Source organism: Lampris incognitus, chromosome 1, assembly GCF_029633865.1.
Source record: "Lampris incognitus isolate fLamInc1 chromosome 1, fLamInc1.hap2, whole genome shotgun sequence".
Lineage (NCBI taxonomy): Eukaryota > Metazoa > Chordata > Actinopteri > Lampriformes > Lampridae > Lampris > Lampris incognitus.
Window position 1 is genome coordinate 28722046 of NC_079211.1, and position 17576 is coordinate 28739621.

At 41.6% G+C, this 17576-nt stretch overlaps 1 protein-coding gene across 1 annotated transcript; it reads right to left on the bottom strand.

Moving 5' to 3' along the window:
• Nucleotides 1-912: 912 nt before the first annotated feature.
• Nucleotides 913-17412, bottom strand: ints6l (integrator complex subunit 6 like). Its single transcript, XM_056285023.1, has 18 exons — nt 17034-17412; nt 16834-16911; nt 13407-13556; nt 12116-12205; nt 11712-11895; nt 11436-11564; nt 10157-10320; nt 9296-9448; nt 8860-8992; nt 8468-8562; nt 7048-7158; nt 4941-5156; nt 4685-4811; nt 4016-4158; nt 3657-3885; nt 3038-3427; nt 2675-2768; nt 913-2278 (listed from the first exon to the last, which is right to left on the bottom strand). The coding sequence occupies exons 1-18, from the start codon at nt 17142-17144 to the stop codon at nt 2176-2178; spliced, it is 2700 nt and encodes an 899-aa protein (XP_056140998.1). The 5' UTR covers nt 17145-17412; the 3' UTR covers nt 913-2175.
• Between the last annotated feature and the right edge of the window lie 164 nt (nt 17413-17576).

Here is a 17576-nt window from a genome sequence, read left to right on the forward strand (position 1 = left end):
TTTATCAGCATATACTAAATTGGCAAAGGTGCATTTACATGTGGTGGATATCAGGTTCCAAAGATCATCAGTAGCATAAATACACCCCTCCCCCCTTCTTCCCAATTGTACCCAGCCAATTACCCCACTCTCCCAAGCCATCCCTGTCGCTGCTTCACCCCCTCTGTCGATCTGGGGAGGGCTGCAGACTACCACATGCTTCCTGCGATACATGTGGAGTCGCCAGCCACTTCTTTTCACCTGACAGTGAGGAGTTTTGCCTGGGGACGAAGGATCATGCTATTCCCAGTTTCCCCTCCCCCCTGGACAGGTGCCCCGACCGACCAGAGGGGGCGCTAGTGCAGCGACCAGGACACACACCCACATCTGGCTTCCCACCCGCAGACGCGGCCCATTGTGTCTGTAGGACACTCGACCAAGCCAGAGGTAACACGGATTCGAACTGGCGATCCGTGTTGGTAGGCAATGCATAAATACACAACTTAAACTCCAAACTCTGAAAAATTCATTATGTAAAAATTATGTTAAATAATTTATCATCAGTCCCAATTACTTTCTTTGAAGAGGAAAGCTTTTCATAACTGAATTTGATGAGTAAATAAACTGACAGCAGTTGCTCACACCATTTCCAGGCTTTACAGATGTGTGTAAAGATCAGAGATAATTCGAACATGTCAAGCTGTTGTGTGTTCCAGAACCACGACTCATTTATATTCTCTTCCTCTACTGTTTGGGAAATAATGGGACAAAACTCTCCATTTTAGCTGATTTCACTTGTAACACACCTATAGATAGAAACAATACAAGTTGATCTGATTACTGAAGGTTCCTAATTTCTGAAAGTGCAAGTGGCTAAATGTAGAGGCTGTCAAACCTGCCCAATGTACACCAGCACACACATTCTACCTTTGTAGTTTATTTTGTTTTGTTGAAAAAAGGTAAGATTCATAAAAATTTCAGTTATATATTTCAGTTTACAAAATTGACAAACAACTATTAAAATATTTTTTATGCTCTGAAATAAATGTCAAAAAATACTCTATAGTCCTTATGAACATTAAAAAGTAGTGTACATTATTCATTTAAAAAAAAGGGGAAACAGAGAATTGGATCCTTTTGTCTATGTAAAATGCAGCAGGAGGCGGACAACCAGCTGTGAACGGGTGACCGTCAACTGCGTCGAGGCAGATGCAGATTCCATTGAACACAATTGGACTTCTGGGGAGGAATCAATGGAGTGACTGTAGTGCTGTGGAGAGGGAGTGCAGGGGGGAGGGGGGCTTTGGCTCAACACCAGCCTCTTAAAATGGACTCCCAACAGCTGCTGTCCTCGCAGTCAAGGCTCTCAAGTTCTGCTCAACATATTTCATATTGCTCTGTCTAACTTTTTTTTTTTTTACATTTGATCAATAAACGAGCCAGCACAATGCTCCATTGTTAATCACTCAGTAGAGGAAACAACAGATTGGCTCCAAAGATGGTGTTGTGGATATGACTGTAAATATATGAGGTAGACCTGGTTTCTCATGTGAGCCACAGGTCTATATCAGTGCACAACTTTGTATTACTTGTAGAAAGTATACCTACAGCCTGACAGTACAATAACATTTAAATTTCAGGCCAGCTGAACATAGGTCCTTTTTGCTGTTAATAGTAATAATTAGCTGTCTTGCAGCCCTTTTCCTGAAAAAAAGTCATGGCAAAAGTAGCTGCAGTGAAGGCCTCACATGAAAAAAATCCAGTCCCCTGCCGTTAAAGGATTTGCTTCCTTATGGTGTCCCTATTGTATGGAGTACTTGAGTGTCTGGCGATTCAATGTGTGGACACAGACAAGAGCCATATGGATGTCGATGGCATCAGTCAAAATGAAAAGGATTATATAATTAAAGTCTCTTCACTCATCCCCGGTAGATCTGCCCCAGACCGCTCCTACAGTTAAACCCCTTAACCTCCACCTCTAGCAGGATGTGATGTAACAGGACAAGGACAGCAGGGAAATTACAGTCTGGACATTTTTCTTTTCCGCCTAAGTTTCCCCTCTGTTTCATATCAAAGTCACAAAACAGGGTCTTTTTTTGTCCAAAGGTGGTGCTTCTCTGCCCTGTCCTCAAACCAGGAGTCCTCTCTTGCCTCTGTTCTGGCTGTGTTTATTTGCACGGAGCCATGATCTCTTCACTATCTGCCGTGATCATTATTGAGTCGGGCAGCTGTTGTTTGTCTCTTCTCCATCTCCATCAGGGCTGTTTCCAGCTGTTGGATCAGCACCCGCTTCTTGAACCTGGGCGAAAGATGAAATTGAGAGAGAGCGGAGGAGATGGGGAAACTGATGAGTTCAAATAAATATACTGAATTTTCTGTTCATTTTAATGAACCAAGCAACCCAGTAGATGTACTCATTTAAACAATCTTGTTTCATTGACAGTGCCAACTATGTACTTAAGACCCAGCGCTAATGACTACTGTACTGTCAGGGCACTCAAACTAAAACAGGATAAGACTGAGGCAAGACAGACCTTAGTGGCTGTGAGGCTAGTATACCATCTGTCAAAGTAAGGATTTTACTTACACTGTGTTAATCAGTCACACATACATTGAAAAAAAATGTTATGAGTTGTCACAAAAGATTTCAATTTATTCACAAGGCCAGGGGTTTCCTAAGGACACTGTCTCTTACCTTGCAGCCTCTTTGATAGCATGATGAATGAAGTACCTTTGGACATTAACTGGTCCTTTCACCTCCTCTAGTAGTCTAAATATTGCTGTATGGTCTGTGACAAAAAAACAGAAACAACTAGAGGTGAACAAAACTTTCAAAAGATATTGGTGTGATGCGTGCCTGAACAGATTAGAATGTAAATTTGCAATGTCACTGCTGTGTGGTGACTCAAAATGTAATTTCTCTGATGTGATAGTACTGATACTTAATAATACTTTTTATGATACTTTGTAATACATAAAATGTGTTGAAATGTATCAGTACACCATTGAGTACATCTCAATCCATGGTCCAAACAGCTCGAGTGTCATTTATACTCACTGCGGCCAGGTTTGCGGACCTCTTTGATTACCCGCGTCCGCAACTCTGCCTGGCTGCCATCTAGTGGAGCTATGATTATGGTCTCAGGCAATGCTCGGTTGGTGTCAGCATCCACTAACACCTCTTTCTGGCTTTGTGGGCTCAGTCGTTCACAGTTCTGCTTTCCTTCCACTGTCAGCTCATCCATACCATCCTCAACTAGCCCGTCCTCCATCCCACAAATGTCCTCTCCCCTGTCAGATGCAATCAGCCCAGCCCTCTCCCCCTGGCTGAGGGAGTCAGGACTCCCTGCAGCACAGTCTGCTGTAGCAGGCCAGCTGTCCCCTGACTCAGGACCAAGTCCCCCTTCACCATTGCTTTCAGTAACTGCCACAATGTTGCCATCTGCTCCTGTATGGGAAAGGAGAAGTGCATTCATTTAAAAGCTAACTTTAAGAGCAACCACAAAATTTAATTTAAGACTACTTTGAAAATACTATGGATTGCATTATTTACACACAATACATAGTTTACTGAGTTAATCCCCATCCTCTTTACAGGGAGAACGCTAAAAAATGCACCTAGTCCACTCTACTGTCGACACATAAAACCATGGTCCATTATTCTCTTGGATTCCTACCTTTGTGTTGTGGGATGGGCTGGATGGGGCTCTGCTGCCCTGTGACCCCTGATGGGTTCTTCCCTGCTACGTGGTTGGCATTCACTGGTGGAGTCTGAGGCCGCCGCAACAAGGGAGACATGCTCCGCCTTCTCTTCAGTGCAGTACCTGAGCTGGAATCACCCGAATGTCCTCTTTTCTTGTTTTGAGGACCCGCAACAAACTCATCTGCCTCGTCAATCATCATCCCCTAAGATGAATACAGTGGACAGAAATAATACATAACAGGTTAACAGACTTCAACACTGAAAGGTTATTAATATCATGGTATTTATGCATATTTTGTGTCAGCCAGAGTTTCCTCAACGGTGTTGCAATACCTTCTTGTCCTGTTTAAAGGGATTCCCAAATGTGTGTAGACGTTTAGGTTGGTCAGGGTCAATCTCTCTCAGTGGAGACGGCATCATCTTGAGGTACTCCTGATAATTGCCCATCTGAGCAACTGGAATACTGTGCAGGTAGTCTAACAATAAACAGGGCATTTATGATGTTTAAGACCTCAACATGCATCTGTAAACGACAACGATCTGAGATGATGAAATGATGAATGGTCAGCTACCAAAGAAAACGTGAATGGAAGTAGTAGGTTTTATATGTCTAGAGCAATGGCTCTCATTCTTTATATAAATTCCAATGATGCAGACATTTATTTGCTTTTCAATATATTCTATTTCTATTACTTTTGGCTACCATGCCAAGTAATTGCCCCGTCTTGTTTGCATTCAAACTGCAATGTGTGCGTGCACACACATGCACACATAATTTTAATGTCTGTAAAGTGCAATGGTGATAGGACAGAATGCATGTACATGCAGAATTTCATCACTCAGAGGGCAGAAGCCTTGCAAATAAAAAGTTTTGAGTAAATTGCTACCGTCTCCACTTTGGCCAATAAGCACTGACTTCTTCAGCATGGCAGGCAATGGCTAAACATGCATAATTAACAGACATTGTACTTAATTTTCAGTTTTAATATCTCACTCACATACCTTCGTCTTGTCCTCTGATCAATTTTTGTGTGGTCCGTAGTAAATTGGATCGCATTCTGGTGAGCTGATCCAAAAGGTTCCGTCTTGGGATGTCGTAAGCATTTCGATAAGCTTGTGGCTTTAGATCCTGTGGACAGGTGGTAAATTTGAGCATTAGATGAAACGCCAAACATTGCTCTCCCTCTCTCTCGCCTCTTCACAAGCAATATATTCTCATGGACATTTCGAGAATGATCCCACTACTACCTACATCTACCTTGTTAAGCAGGCTGATCTGAAAGCCAGCAAACTCTTTCAAGTTGACGTCTGCCAGGCGAAGGGGCACTTCCCCTGTGATTCCCTGCAGTAGTTGTTTGAAGTCGCGGTGGTGGGCGAGAGACAGTGAGCTTGAGTGGTTTTTCACTTTTATGCCGGTCTCCTGGGGCGCCTTCTTCCCCACTGACACAATCAGACGGTCTGATTCGATCTTTGCCTGTAAAACAGGAAGGAGTAGAGAGAGAGACTATTATTTTTACAGCTGCTCAGGTCCTTCAAGTCACATGGAAATTATAGTTTGACCATTGCTTTTTATGTGTCTACATTTCGTTCCTTATTATTCACATACATGTATGTATTTTAAAGAAATCATTGTTTCCTACACTTGCAGCCACTAATCGGAATTTCAGCCATTATTGTTCATGTCAAGTCGTAACAGCAATGAACCTATCGCTAAGCCCCGCCTCCTTAGTTACTGTTGCTAACTCGGAAAGCTACCCGGGCTGACTAGAGAGTTACAATGGCAGCTATCAGTGTCAAAACTATATCCCAAGAGGCTATACATAACTTTTGGAGACAGAAGGACCTGATTTTGTCTAGAAGCCATCAAAAAGGACTTCACTATGCTATGGAGGGATATGTACAAAATTTAAAACTAGATATGGTGGGTGACAAGCTTTAATTGGAGGCGAGAGTTTACAGATCAGAATGCAAGAGGGAAAAGCCTCATCTCATGGTCATCACGATTGCAGATAATCCTGGAGGGGCACTGACATGTACGTGTATTAATTTATTTTATTAACTAGCACAAATGTAGAACAAATGCAGACATCCTTGATTATCTTCGTTACGTTGAGTTGACTGTGTGGGCTGCCACACAGCTTAATCCACCGGAGACATTTGGTTCTGTCTTGTTTTGGTTTGGGAAATGGGATAAAATATACTCCATTGCCTATCCTCTCAGGATACCTCGTATCAGTGTTGCATGTACCTCATGCACATCGTTTGACCATTTTTGTTCAAATTATATCCATAAAACATCACAAAAACCACGACTTCTGATGCAACTCTGATGCTACTTAATGGAGTCGTTAGCTCTAGATGTCCGAGTGAACTCCTGCGTGCATTTGGTACTACACTGCCATTGGCTCGTCTGCATTCGAGGGGCAGGACTGAGCGATTGGTCAATTACTATGTTATACACCTTTTCTCTACTTAAATAAAACAAGACAGAGAAATTTTAGCCATAACCAAAAGGATATATGTTCCACATCTACATCACCACATAATGGACAGGGCACATTCTTTGTTTTCCTACCATCTTGAGCTGATAACATTGCGTAGATGAATTGAGTAAGAATCTTGGACCTACAATAACGTCACTGATGTTATTGTCTGTTTGAATGATAGTATGAAATTCTGCTTTGATTGCAGTACAATGTTCAGTAACGCAAAGCATGGTGGTGGCTGCAGTATAATTTTCCATTCACATTTTCTCCTAAATTAATTAATGGTTAACGAGTGGGGTTGATTTAATGATTTGTTCTTACATGACAAAAGCCGTCTCACTTACATTCTCCTAAAATTGTTTGAGGAGAACGTTTGAAAGTCATAGTTGGAGTGTAAATTTTGTTTCATGTTTTTTTTTTCATTCACATGGGCTTACAATGGTTTTGTACCCGGTGTTTGAGATGATCGGGGGAGGGCTATTGATCAGTCTCCGTCTCCGTCCAGCAGTCCTTTATGTACAATATCTAAGGCGCAACCTGTCTGATTTCAATGAAATTCTGGGGAATAACGCATTCTGACATTGTGCTCTGGCATTTTTAGAATAAGAATACTTGTCCTAAACATGGCATCTCCTGCAGGCCAAAAAAAAAAAAAATCTAGACACACAATGTCTCAGACACCTAAAGTCCAATTTTGATTAAATTCAGGGGAATGATGAATCCGGTCACTTTTATTGGCTATTCATGGACAAATCAGCAAATGCGTGATATGAATCTGTATGCAAGGATGTCTTTGTGATCAATGGGCCACCTGTCTACAATATTTTAATAGGAGATTAATAGATTTAATCAATGCGTCTGATGGCAAGAGAGCTTTACCTGCTGACTGAGCTTCTTCAGGTAGGAGATGACACTGTAACTTAGGCCACAATCCATGTTTTCTGAAATAAGGTTGGGAGCAGCCATCATCCTCAGTGCCTTTTTCAAGGGCTGTGGGAAGACAGGGAGGTAAATATAGAGATTCAATATACACTACCGTTCAAAAGTTTGGGATCACCCAAACAATTTTGTGTTTTCCATGAAAAGTCACACTTATTCACCACCATATGTTGTGAAATGAATAGAAAATAGAGTCAAGACATTGACAAGGTTAGAAATAATGATTTGTATTTGAATTAAGATTTTTTTTACATCAAACTTTGCTTTCGTCAAAGAATCCTCCATTTGCAGCAATTACAGCATTGCAGACCTTTGGCATTCTAGCTGTTAATTTGTTGAGGTAATCTGGAGAAATTGCACCCCACGCTTCCAGAAGCAGCTCCCACAAGTTGGATTGGTTGGATGGGCACTTCTTTGAGCAGATTGAGTTTCTGGAGCATCACATTTGTGGGGTCAATTAAACGCTCAAAATGGCCAGAAAAAGAGAACTTTCATCTGAAACTCGACAGTCTATTCTTGTTCTTAGAAATGAAGGCTATTCCATGCGAGAAATTGCTAAGAAATTGAAGATTTCCTACACCGGTGTGTACTACTCCCTTCAGAGGACAGCACAAACAGGCTCTAACCAGAGTAGAAAAAGAAGTGGGAGGCCGCGTTGCACAACTGAGCAAGAAGATAAGTACATTAGAGTCTCTAGTTTGAGAAACAGACGCCTCACAGGTCCCCAACTGGCATCTTCATTAAATAGTACCTGTTAGAGCCTGTTTGTGCTGTCCTCTGAAGGGAGTAGTACACACCGGTGTAGGAAATCTTCAATTTCTTAGCAATTTCTCGCATGGAATAGCCTTCATTTCTAAGAACAAGAATAGACTGTCGAGTTTCAGATGAAAGTTCTCTTTTTCTGGCCATTTTGAGCGTTTAATTGACCCCACAAATGTGATGCTCCAGAAACTCAATCTGCTCAAAGAAGTGCCCATCCAACCAATCCAACTTGTGGGAGCTGCTTCTGGAAGCGTGGGGTGCAATTTCTCCAGATTACCTCAACAAATTAACAGCTAGAATGCCAAAGGTCTGCAATGCTGTAATTGCTGCAAATGGAGGATTCTTTGACGAAAGCAAAGTTTGATGTAAAAAAAATCTTATTTCAAATACAAATCATTATTTCTAACCTTGTCAATGTCTTGACTCTATTTTCTATTCATTTCACAACATATGGTGGTGAATAAGTGTGACTTTTCATGGAAAACACGAAATTGTTTGGGTGATCCCAAACTTTTGAACGGTAGTGTATCTAAAGGGAATACATAATCAGTGTACACAAGGATGGCAGCATGAGATGAGATGTAGTATGCCCTCTTACCAAGAGGTAGTAGGGAGGCATGGTTTTCAGATAGATCTCAAAGGCCTGTCGCCACTTCAGGTTTGGTTTCAGTTTGTGCACTTTAAACAAGTCATCTGAGAAAAGATGGGGGGGGGGAATAAGGTGACTATGACAAGACACAGAGTCGATGTTTAAGATGTGTGTGTGCTCCCAGGACACAAAGCCAACATTCTTTTAGCTTTAGACTGTTCCTCTGGGCCCAGTTGTTGTATTCCTAAATACTGTTATTGGTGATTATGTTTAATGCTGTAAACTTTAAAAACAGAAGTCATCAGATCAGGAGGAGGAACTCTAGAAAAACACCGGTTTGACTTTCGAAAACATTTTAGGGGGACTGACTAAAACATTTTCATGGACATACTATTACTTACCAAGGAGTGGGAGAAGGGCTGGGTAGTTATAAGGCATGACAAAAAGATTCACGCAGGTGAGAGTGGTGCTGGCCTTAAGGTAGCCGAAGGGCTGGCCCAAGTCGTTGTGCTTCCCACTGCTGCTGACAAACACCTGAAGACAGTGAAGAAGGTTATGCACAACCACCAATAAGATTGGGTTAAAATCAAAAGCAGAATCAAATAGTGTTTTCCATTCTTCAGCTTTAAACTGTAACTTTTGAGAAAACCTTTGGGGATCTTTGAAGGGTTGCCACCGCTGAGGTTTCACCATCATGTCTTGCTAGACAACAACAACTAGTAAATGATTGTTCTGAACTAAGCTAGCAATATACGTAATTACGTCTCTTTCTCAGGCCAAACCCTCAGGCAACGACCATACCTGCAGTGTTGTTGAGTGTGTGAAAATCTATCCTACCTGCCAGCACATGTGTGGAGACTTCCTTTCCAGAATGTACTGGGTGAGAGGCGAGGGCTCCAGTTCATACTTGTCAAAGGGCAACTTGTCAATCACCATGGGCTCGCAGTCCACACAAGAGAAACGCACCATGGGATGGGCAGAGCGAGGTGGCTAGGAGCAGAAGAGGGAGAGATGGAAGACAGAAAAAGCATTGAGGGGATATTTTTCTCTGTTGTACTGATGCAAAATCAAATCTTTCTTGCACAATAAGATAAGAGTGAGGCGACATGTATTGGTTGAAAAAATCAGTGAAATTAATTAATACTATCCGGGGTGTGTAGGTCTGTGGCAGGAGTTATGAAGTACAGAGATGGGAGAGAAAGAGAAGAGATTAAAGGAAAAAAAAAAGTGATATATTGTACCGTGTCAACATATGTCATAAGTTTCTGCCACCATTTTTTTATGTTCTCTGTTTCTCTTGAACATTCTAATACATGTTGTCTTGTAAAAACAGTGATACAAAAAAAGTAAAACAAATAAGTGAAAGACTAAATGATAATTACTACAGCGCACAATATTTAAAAACAGCAGGATTACAATGCTTAGGACCAAATGTAAGTGAAATAATGTCGGCACAGGACTGATTATGGGAGAGAGTGAGAACTTGTTTGTGCACAAGTGTGTATGTGCAGAAGTAATTACAATAGACCTACTGGTCCCAGGTACTGGCATTAGCAGTAGCTGTTACATCAAACTAAGACTTGAACGGCGACTTGCTCGTGAATAAATATATATATATATATACACGGTTGAGTTTGCATATTTGTAAAACGTCAAACATCCCACTGAGATACTTTTGAACCTGTGCCATCAACTCACTAAAGTAGGAGAATTCTGGTCCGGCCAGAAGGACTCTGGAATAGGCCAGTGGCCAACTGGCACCCCTGTTTTGGGATTGGGCCGCACATAGATGAGCTTGTGGCAACTGTGCCAGGGCTGAGGGCTAAAAGACGACGCAGGACGGCTTGGCTCAACTGATCCATCTGTATAAAAAGAAAGAAAGAATAACTGTGATGCCTATCAGGGCAAAGATTTATGATGGATGTCAAACTATATTACATAATCCACAAATATCTACATTCACACAACATCTTCCTTCATACAGTATCACAATCACATTGCTTCATATCTGGCAGATCTACTGGTGTACTGAAGATAAATAATTAATATTGTGATGTGTTAATGATGGTATCAGCTAATGAAAGTTTTACTAATCAAGATACTAAAATGGTGAACTGTGTTTGCCGTGCTATTACAGAGGTGAAAACACTTTAAAATTGAATTAACAGGGACAAAATACAGTAAATGAGGTGCACTAAATATCATGTAACTGAACTGAGGTAAAGACTGCCTTTTAATAGCCAAAAGCAACTGTTTCTAATGAGTCATACTTTACAGCAATAATTTGTATAAAAGAAACACATGAGGAAAATTGAGCCTTGCCATGTGACCTCATAGCTTATGTTAAATTCAAATATGTTTTTCTGCAAACAGAGCCTTTGATCCATGATATGTGATGAGATATTCGTTAAGGATACCACAAAGGCTCTACTTTCAGAAAATCAGATAACTAGCCATGTGATTCATGGCTTAAACAACTTCAATCAATCAATCAATCAGATTTTTTGAATAGCACTTTTCATACAAACAAATGTAACACAAAGTGCTTCACACAATAAAACAATGAAATCAATAAAATCCCACCCCCCCACAAAAATAAATAAATAAAAGTACAGGTAAGTTTTATAAAAGTACAAACAAGTTTAAGTAAAATAAATAAAGTTTATTAAAATAAATAAAAGTGCCATAAACACTGATCAATTAAAAGTAACAACAGAGCAGAATATATAAAAATAGCAAAATATATAAAACACTCACACACACACTGAATTTAGCTGTAGGCTGTAGGCTGTTTTATTTGTGGTCACAAGTAAAGAGCAAATGCAAATCAAGAGCTATTTGATGGCAGATATGAATAAAATGCATTATTTGCATAAGCTTTATATTTTCTCTGAATCACATTTTGCAATTATATCTGCAAACAATTGGTGCTTGCCTTGTGCCCACTGCATGTTGTTTATTACCTTAAAGAACATACCTTCGCCTACAAGCGGTGGATCTGGCCCAGTCTTCTCAAAATTAATAACAACACCACTTTGAACCTTTTGGACCAACGACTCCAGACACTGATTCAGCATCCTCTGCGTCCGCACACAATATGATCGTCCTAAGACAGAGAGAATGAGGACTGCCATTCCAAACAACCACATCAGTTAAACAAATAATGTCTAGATGCTGCTGTACTATGATGAACATTGCGATATAATGGTGCCATGGTAGTGCACCAAAGCAAAAGGGAGGGGGGCATCTTTACCTCCTGTGACTTCGCACATTTGGGTGATGGCAGACTCATCTGTGGGGACACTACCTAGCTGCTCACTGTCTGGTATGGTTGCCCCTGGCAGCCTCAGCACCAAAGCAAAGAGGCGCTGGTCCCAGCGAAAGGGCTCTTTGGTCAGCTCACTTCCTGGCAGGGGAGAGTTCAGCGGCAGATGCAGCTAGAGAGCAGGATAGGATGATGAGGTGGGGTGACAGACATCAGAAAATTATCTTAGATCAGCAACCGCGTAACTTTGCAGAAACCCATCAGGAATGTTGTGAGGGCATTACAAATGATCCCATGATTAGGTACAAAATGCTGCTAATAGCTGTGACAGCGCTGATAGTATTAAAAACGCCACAGGGCAGCGTTAATTTGGCAGCTGTTAATGCTCTCACCTCATCTGGCACCCCAGAGCTGTGTGTCAGCTTGTTCCCATCAGTGATAGTGACAATCACAGATGGCTCCAGGAAGAAGGGGTTTCGGCCCTGAGGGGGAAACAGTAAAGTTCATCGATTACAAGAGAGCGCAAGCAAACAGCCCCCCTCCCCCTTCTACCTCAGACCCACTACTCTGTCTTCCCTCCTCTACATCACAGGTCCAACAGGTCGGTGTGCTTCCTGCTCTCTGGTCTTAAAAAAACAAACAAACAAAAACCAAAGACTCTTCCCCTAGAATGTTTAATTTGTGTCTCATGCTTATGGTTATGTCAAAATGTGGGAAAGCGGTTAAGTACAACACTTAAACAATGTAATTACAGTGACACTGGAGACTGACCGCCGCTAAATAAAAACATATGACAGACAGCTGTGTGGTTATGGTTGTAAATACATGAGCATTACTCATGTTACCTCCACATAGAGTGTGAGCCGCTGATGACTGTGATGCTAGTGTTCCTTTATAGGGCTGACTTATTGTCCCAGTGTTAGCCACCGAGGACAGAGGGCCTCACTTACTTTCTGTAGGTGTCAGCCTTGTCTCATTGAACACACCGTCAGAATACCTAAGCAGATTTACACACTCCTGATGCACACAACTAGCCTAACCCATCTGACTGTGTTAATCCATCATTGATTTAAGGCAGAGGTTAGGAGAAATAATGTGAGTGAGGAGGCGGTGCCAGTATTGATTGACACATGTTGCAGTGGATTAAGCTGTAATTAAAAAGTAGATATTCCTGATTTTTGTTCTTTGTCTTGTCAAGGTAACCAATGAATGTATAACTGTACAAGTTGAAGTTCCTGGTGTAGCTTCATTTAACCCTTTCTTACAGCAGACTTTTTTTTTTTGGTAATATCTGGGCCATGACCCAAACGTGAGTCACAGGGAGATTCATATCGGGGGACATTTTTTCCAAGTATAGACAATGTAGTACCAACTTGAGAAATGTGGTTGCAAAAAAAAACCCCTCAAAACTTTGATGCAGATTTCCAAAACATATTTTGCACTTTATTTGGACCATTTAAGGTAAAAAAATAATAATTGCGAAACTGTAATGCTACAAGTTAAAAAATAATGTACATACTATAACAATGGGCCCAAACAATTAGTGCATGAATTATAAAATGAAAAAGAATGTATATACTATAATAGCAAGCACCCACAATGAATCCATACATTTTAAATAGCCGCTATGCACGGTACTGCTGACAGGTAAGAAATACATATTAGGGAGTCTGTGCAAAATACCTGTCCATAATTGTCAATGCCTGAGACAAGCCGGTTGAGGTTAAGCAGGTCAAAGGCTGTGCGAAGAGCATGACCAAGTGTGGTCAACCCAGATGCCTGCAGGTTCTTCAGCTCACTCATGAAGGTGGCATGGTTCTCCTTCCAGCCTGCCTGAAATAAACATGTGTAGCATATTCTTAGTGAAGCCTCAATCTTGGTGAACATTGTAAAGAAAAGAAACTATCCCTGAAGCACATGTTAAGAGATTATAGAAATGTGTCTTTTTACACATGACAAGCTCAGACTTACTTATTTGGGGCACATGACTTTTGGCCCAAGTACAGAGTTGATGACTAAATAACCCATTAATTCCACATAAACTATTACATCTTAATGAGGTTATTGGATTAGGTTCAGTCTTGCTTTTTTTGGGGGGGGGGGTAGGTTGCTATTGTCAAGGGTCAGATTGAAACATCCAGCTCCACAATTTAGCTAAAGGATCTCATTTGGGGATAGTGAATCCAAATTCATGTACCCCTATGATGAGAATCCAAGAATATATCTCCCAGTCTTGCCTGTCCTCTGAGACGAGACATAGCCTCATGGGAGAGGAGGTGTCTGTGTTACTGCTCCTGCTCTTTCCTCCACCGAGGCCAAGTACCTTACCGCTCCAGTTCTACACGTAGTAATCTAAGGATAACCTGCGAGCTTACCAGCCTAATGGCAAGCATTACCACAATGCTTTTTAAGGGAGAGGGAGAGAGAGATACAGGGAGGGAATTTGTGCGAGAGAGAGAGAGAGAGAGAGAGAGAGAGAGAGAGAGAGAGAGAGAGAGAGAGAGAGAGAGAGAGAGAGAGAGAGAGAGAGAGAGAGAGAGAGAGAGAGGGAGATTGGAAGAGATGGTGAGAGCATGTTGATTTGCTTTGAATCAATGAATCAGGCCAATGATTAGATTTTAAGATTATCATGGGATACCATTCTGACAAAGAAGCCCACGGGGTGTAACAAATGTGACATTGAGTACACAGTTTACAAGCCATGCATGCAACATTACCAAGCTACTGAACCAAAAAAAAAAAAAAGAGTACAACAATAAACACTGAAGTAAGTAGCAGAGGGCAAACACTAAAATCAGTGACTGAAAGCTTGCATTAAATTAACTGAAGCCGAAAATTCCTTCTGTAAGCCTGCAGAAATGCCAGACTTGGCTCTCACTCAATAATTCAGACTACAGAATATTTTCATTTTCTTCCCGCTCAACCTCCTCTTCCCCTTTACTCATCAACAATTTATTGCCTGTGTAACAGTAACCTACAATCAGAGTAGCCCAATAGCAGATAGCCTTGTCTGATTATCGTAACCCTTGGTGCAACAAGGTGTGGCGTTTAAGAACTGGCAGGGTTAATAACAGACTTTAGAATAAGAGAAATGTGCGTCACCAAGGACCACCTGGATTGGGTTTATGGAAGGAGTGGGATGGGGGTGGGATACTAGCAGACCGTGCTATGCGAGAAGGTGCAGTTAATCACATATAAGTAGCTTCATGTAGTCTGTAGCTTGTCTCCTCTGACATTCAGAACATTTAAGGACAGTGATTTATTAAATGGCAAACAGCACCAATTGGTAGATTTTCTTATCGACAAACAACATACAGCAGTCATAACTCAAGTCCAACACAGAAGGCCTAATTGTGAGCTAGAACTAATTTCATTTCGTAAAGCTTGTTCAGCAGAACAACTGAAAGTAGGTTACAAGTGAGTGGAAGTTGCGGTTTTTTATCCCTATTTGTTTTAATTAATGTTTCTAATATGGTTTAACAGGCAAATAAAAAGTATCGGTGTTCATACAGGTTTTAATTGTGAGACCACTCTATATTTTGTATTTCAGCTATGGGTGGAAATGAACACAATGCCTCTGTATTACAGTTTAATTCATAAGCAGAGGAAAGTAATATCAGAGGAATTGGGTTATGTCTTCTTCATCTGGCTGGCTTCAAATGGAAAGGGGGTTCATAAATGTGTAGTCTTTTCTAAATAAACCCATGTTCATCACAGCAATGAATTGCTACAGGTACTTGTGTTCAAACAGGCTACGGTAAAAGCAAAAATTATCCCCTGGGATTAAATACCCACCTACAGTGGGGTAGGGGAGGTGAAAATGCCCCATCAGGGAAGATGCCCACCCATATCTTATTGATTAAGTGCACAACTTATATTGTGAGTAGTTTATGTTTTAAATGGCAATCTACAAAACAACTGGTTATTATAAATTGTAGCACTGATGGATGTAAAAAATCCTTAGAGGGCTCGTTTTTGCCTGTACCCTACCTTATGACTGTCACAGCATAGTACTGGAGTTAAAACTGCCTGATTACTTTCTATTTTTGACAGAGTGTAACCTTTGCCCTCATGGGACAATCAAGCAGGGGGGGGGGAAATCAAATTATACGAGAAAAGAAAATAGTTCAGTGTGTCATCAAGAGTTCATGAAATGGGATGGAGTGCACCTAAAACAAACTGCAATCAGAGCATTCTTTGCAAAAAGGGCTTGGCTGTTTAGCTAGCCTGAGGAGTTCTGGTATATATCGCTGATATATATATATATATATATATATATATATATATATATATATATATATATATATATATATATATATCAACCACTGAAGCAGACTAGTGGATGTGAGAGCTGCAAAGGGTCCTACCATAGAAAGTATTTCACTGAGTGCAAATGTAGTGTCAGATCGCAAGCATCTCAATAGGCTTGTGTTGCGAATAGTTTGTCTGACATAAGCCTCTGAAATCATTGCAATGCTTCACATGCTGTCTGTGTGTGCCAGTGTTTTATGAGAGCGAGAGCGAGAGCGAGAGCGAGAGCGAGAGCGAGAGCGAGAGAGAGAGATAATGTGCTGGGAAATGATGAGCTTTCTACCTTGCTTATTTGAGCGTGACAAAGACTATCGTGTGATTAATGGCAGATTCCCTTTGGCGAACAATCATGTTTTAATAATAAAAAAAAGAAAAAGGACCTCATGATGGAATGGGGTTTATCAACTTTCTGTCCTGATTGACCAATGGCAATGCACGGAGGTCGGGCATAGAGCGGATGCAAGGGGAGTGGAGGTGGATGATGTGCAGGCTAATCCACCAATCCAGACTGTGCAATGTCAGAAAAAAACCAGAGACGTCAGGAAAGATAATAAATCTCTCCGCCTCCATCTCGACGCCCGAGACTTTTCTCAACACAAAAGCAAAATGTCCGCTGTTGTGCAGAGGGGACGCTGCTCCGGGTCTGCAGGTTAGAAAGCAAAAAAATATATATATATGCCGATTTCGCCAACGGGAAGCCGCCCAGCCCTGGCTACAAATCAGAGGGACAGTAAAGTCAGGCTGACAGAAAAATATCGTCGACTTATTAAATAAAAAAATTGCACCAGTTGCTAATTACCTTTACTCCGTATGGCGGATCATCGAATGTAACTAGCATGTACCTGTCGCCTCTACTAGCCGGGTCTCGGGCACGCAGCTGTCAAAAGAAAACCAAACAATACAATATTAATTTTGATAGATCTTGTCAAAGGGACCCTATGCTCTCCATCAAAGCCACAGAGTCGCTGAAAAAAATGTCGGGGTAAAATTAATCTTTACCTTCATAAAGACCTCAACCGCGCCTTTAGCAATGTCCAGATACGTCGTACCCAAATAAGTGCGCTGATTCATAGAAGCGGACGTGTCTAACAGGAAAAGTAAAATAGGCATTGTAGATGTATTATTGCAGCTATATGCTTTCTAAAATACCTATGGTCCACATATGACCTATCGTGCGGCTGGGGCGTCCACACATGTGTGTTATATATTTTTGTTATAATCAGACCCCCCCAAAAGAGGGTCGTACAGCCACCCCTCGCCGCTGCCCTCTCTATCTGCCTTTCCCAAGCAATGCCTGGGATCGCGCTGTTGAAGTTCTCCTCTGAGCGGAGCGAAACGCCTCCGTCCCGCCGCCACCGCGGTATTGGCTGAGCCCCGCCACAGTGGCCCCTCCCTGTTAATGTATAAATATGTAATGAGGCCGGGACGGTTTTCTCTTTATCCGCTCGTTTTTCACTTCCCATTTTCCGCACAACGCGTGAACGGAGCCGGGGGGCGTTGCGCCGCGCCGCGCCGCGCCGCGCCGCGCTTTCCTGCTCTCTG

Coding starts and splice junctions, on each gene's coding strand:
- ints6l (XM_056285023.1), bottom strand. CDS start 17,144: ATGCCTATTTTACTTTTCCTGTTAGACACGTCCGCTTCTATGAATCAG. Junction 16,912..17,033: donor CGGTTGAGGTCTTTATGAAG/GTAAAGATTAAT, acceptor TTCTTTTGACAG/CTGCGTGCCCGAGACCCGGC. Junction 8,563..8,859: donor AGCCCTTCTCCCACTCCTTG/GTAAGTAATAGT, acceptor ATCTTTTCTCAG/ATGACTTGTTTAAAGTGCAC.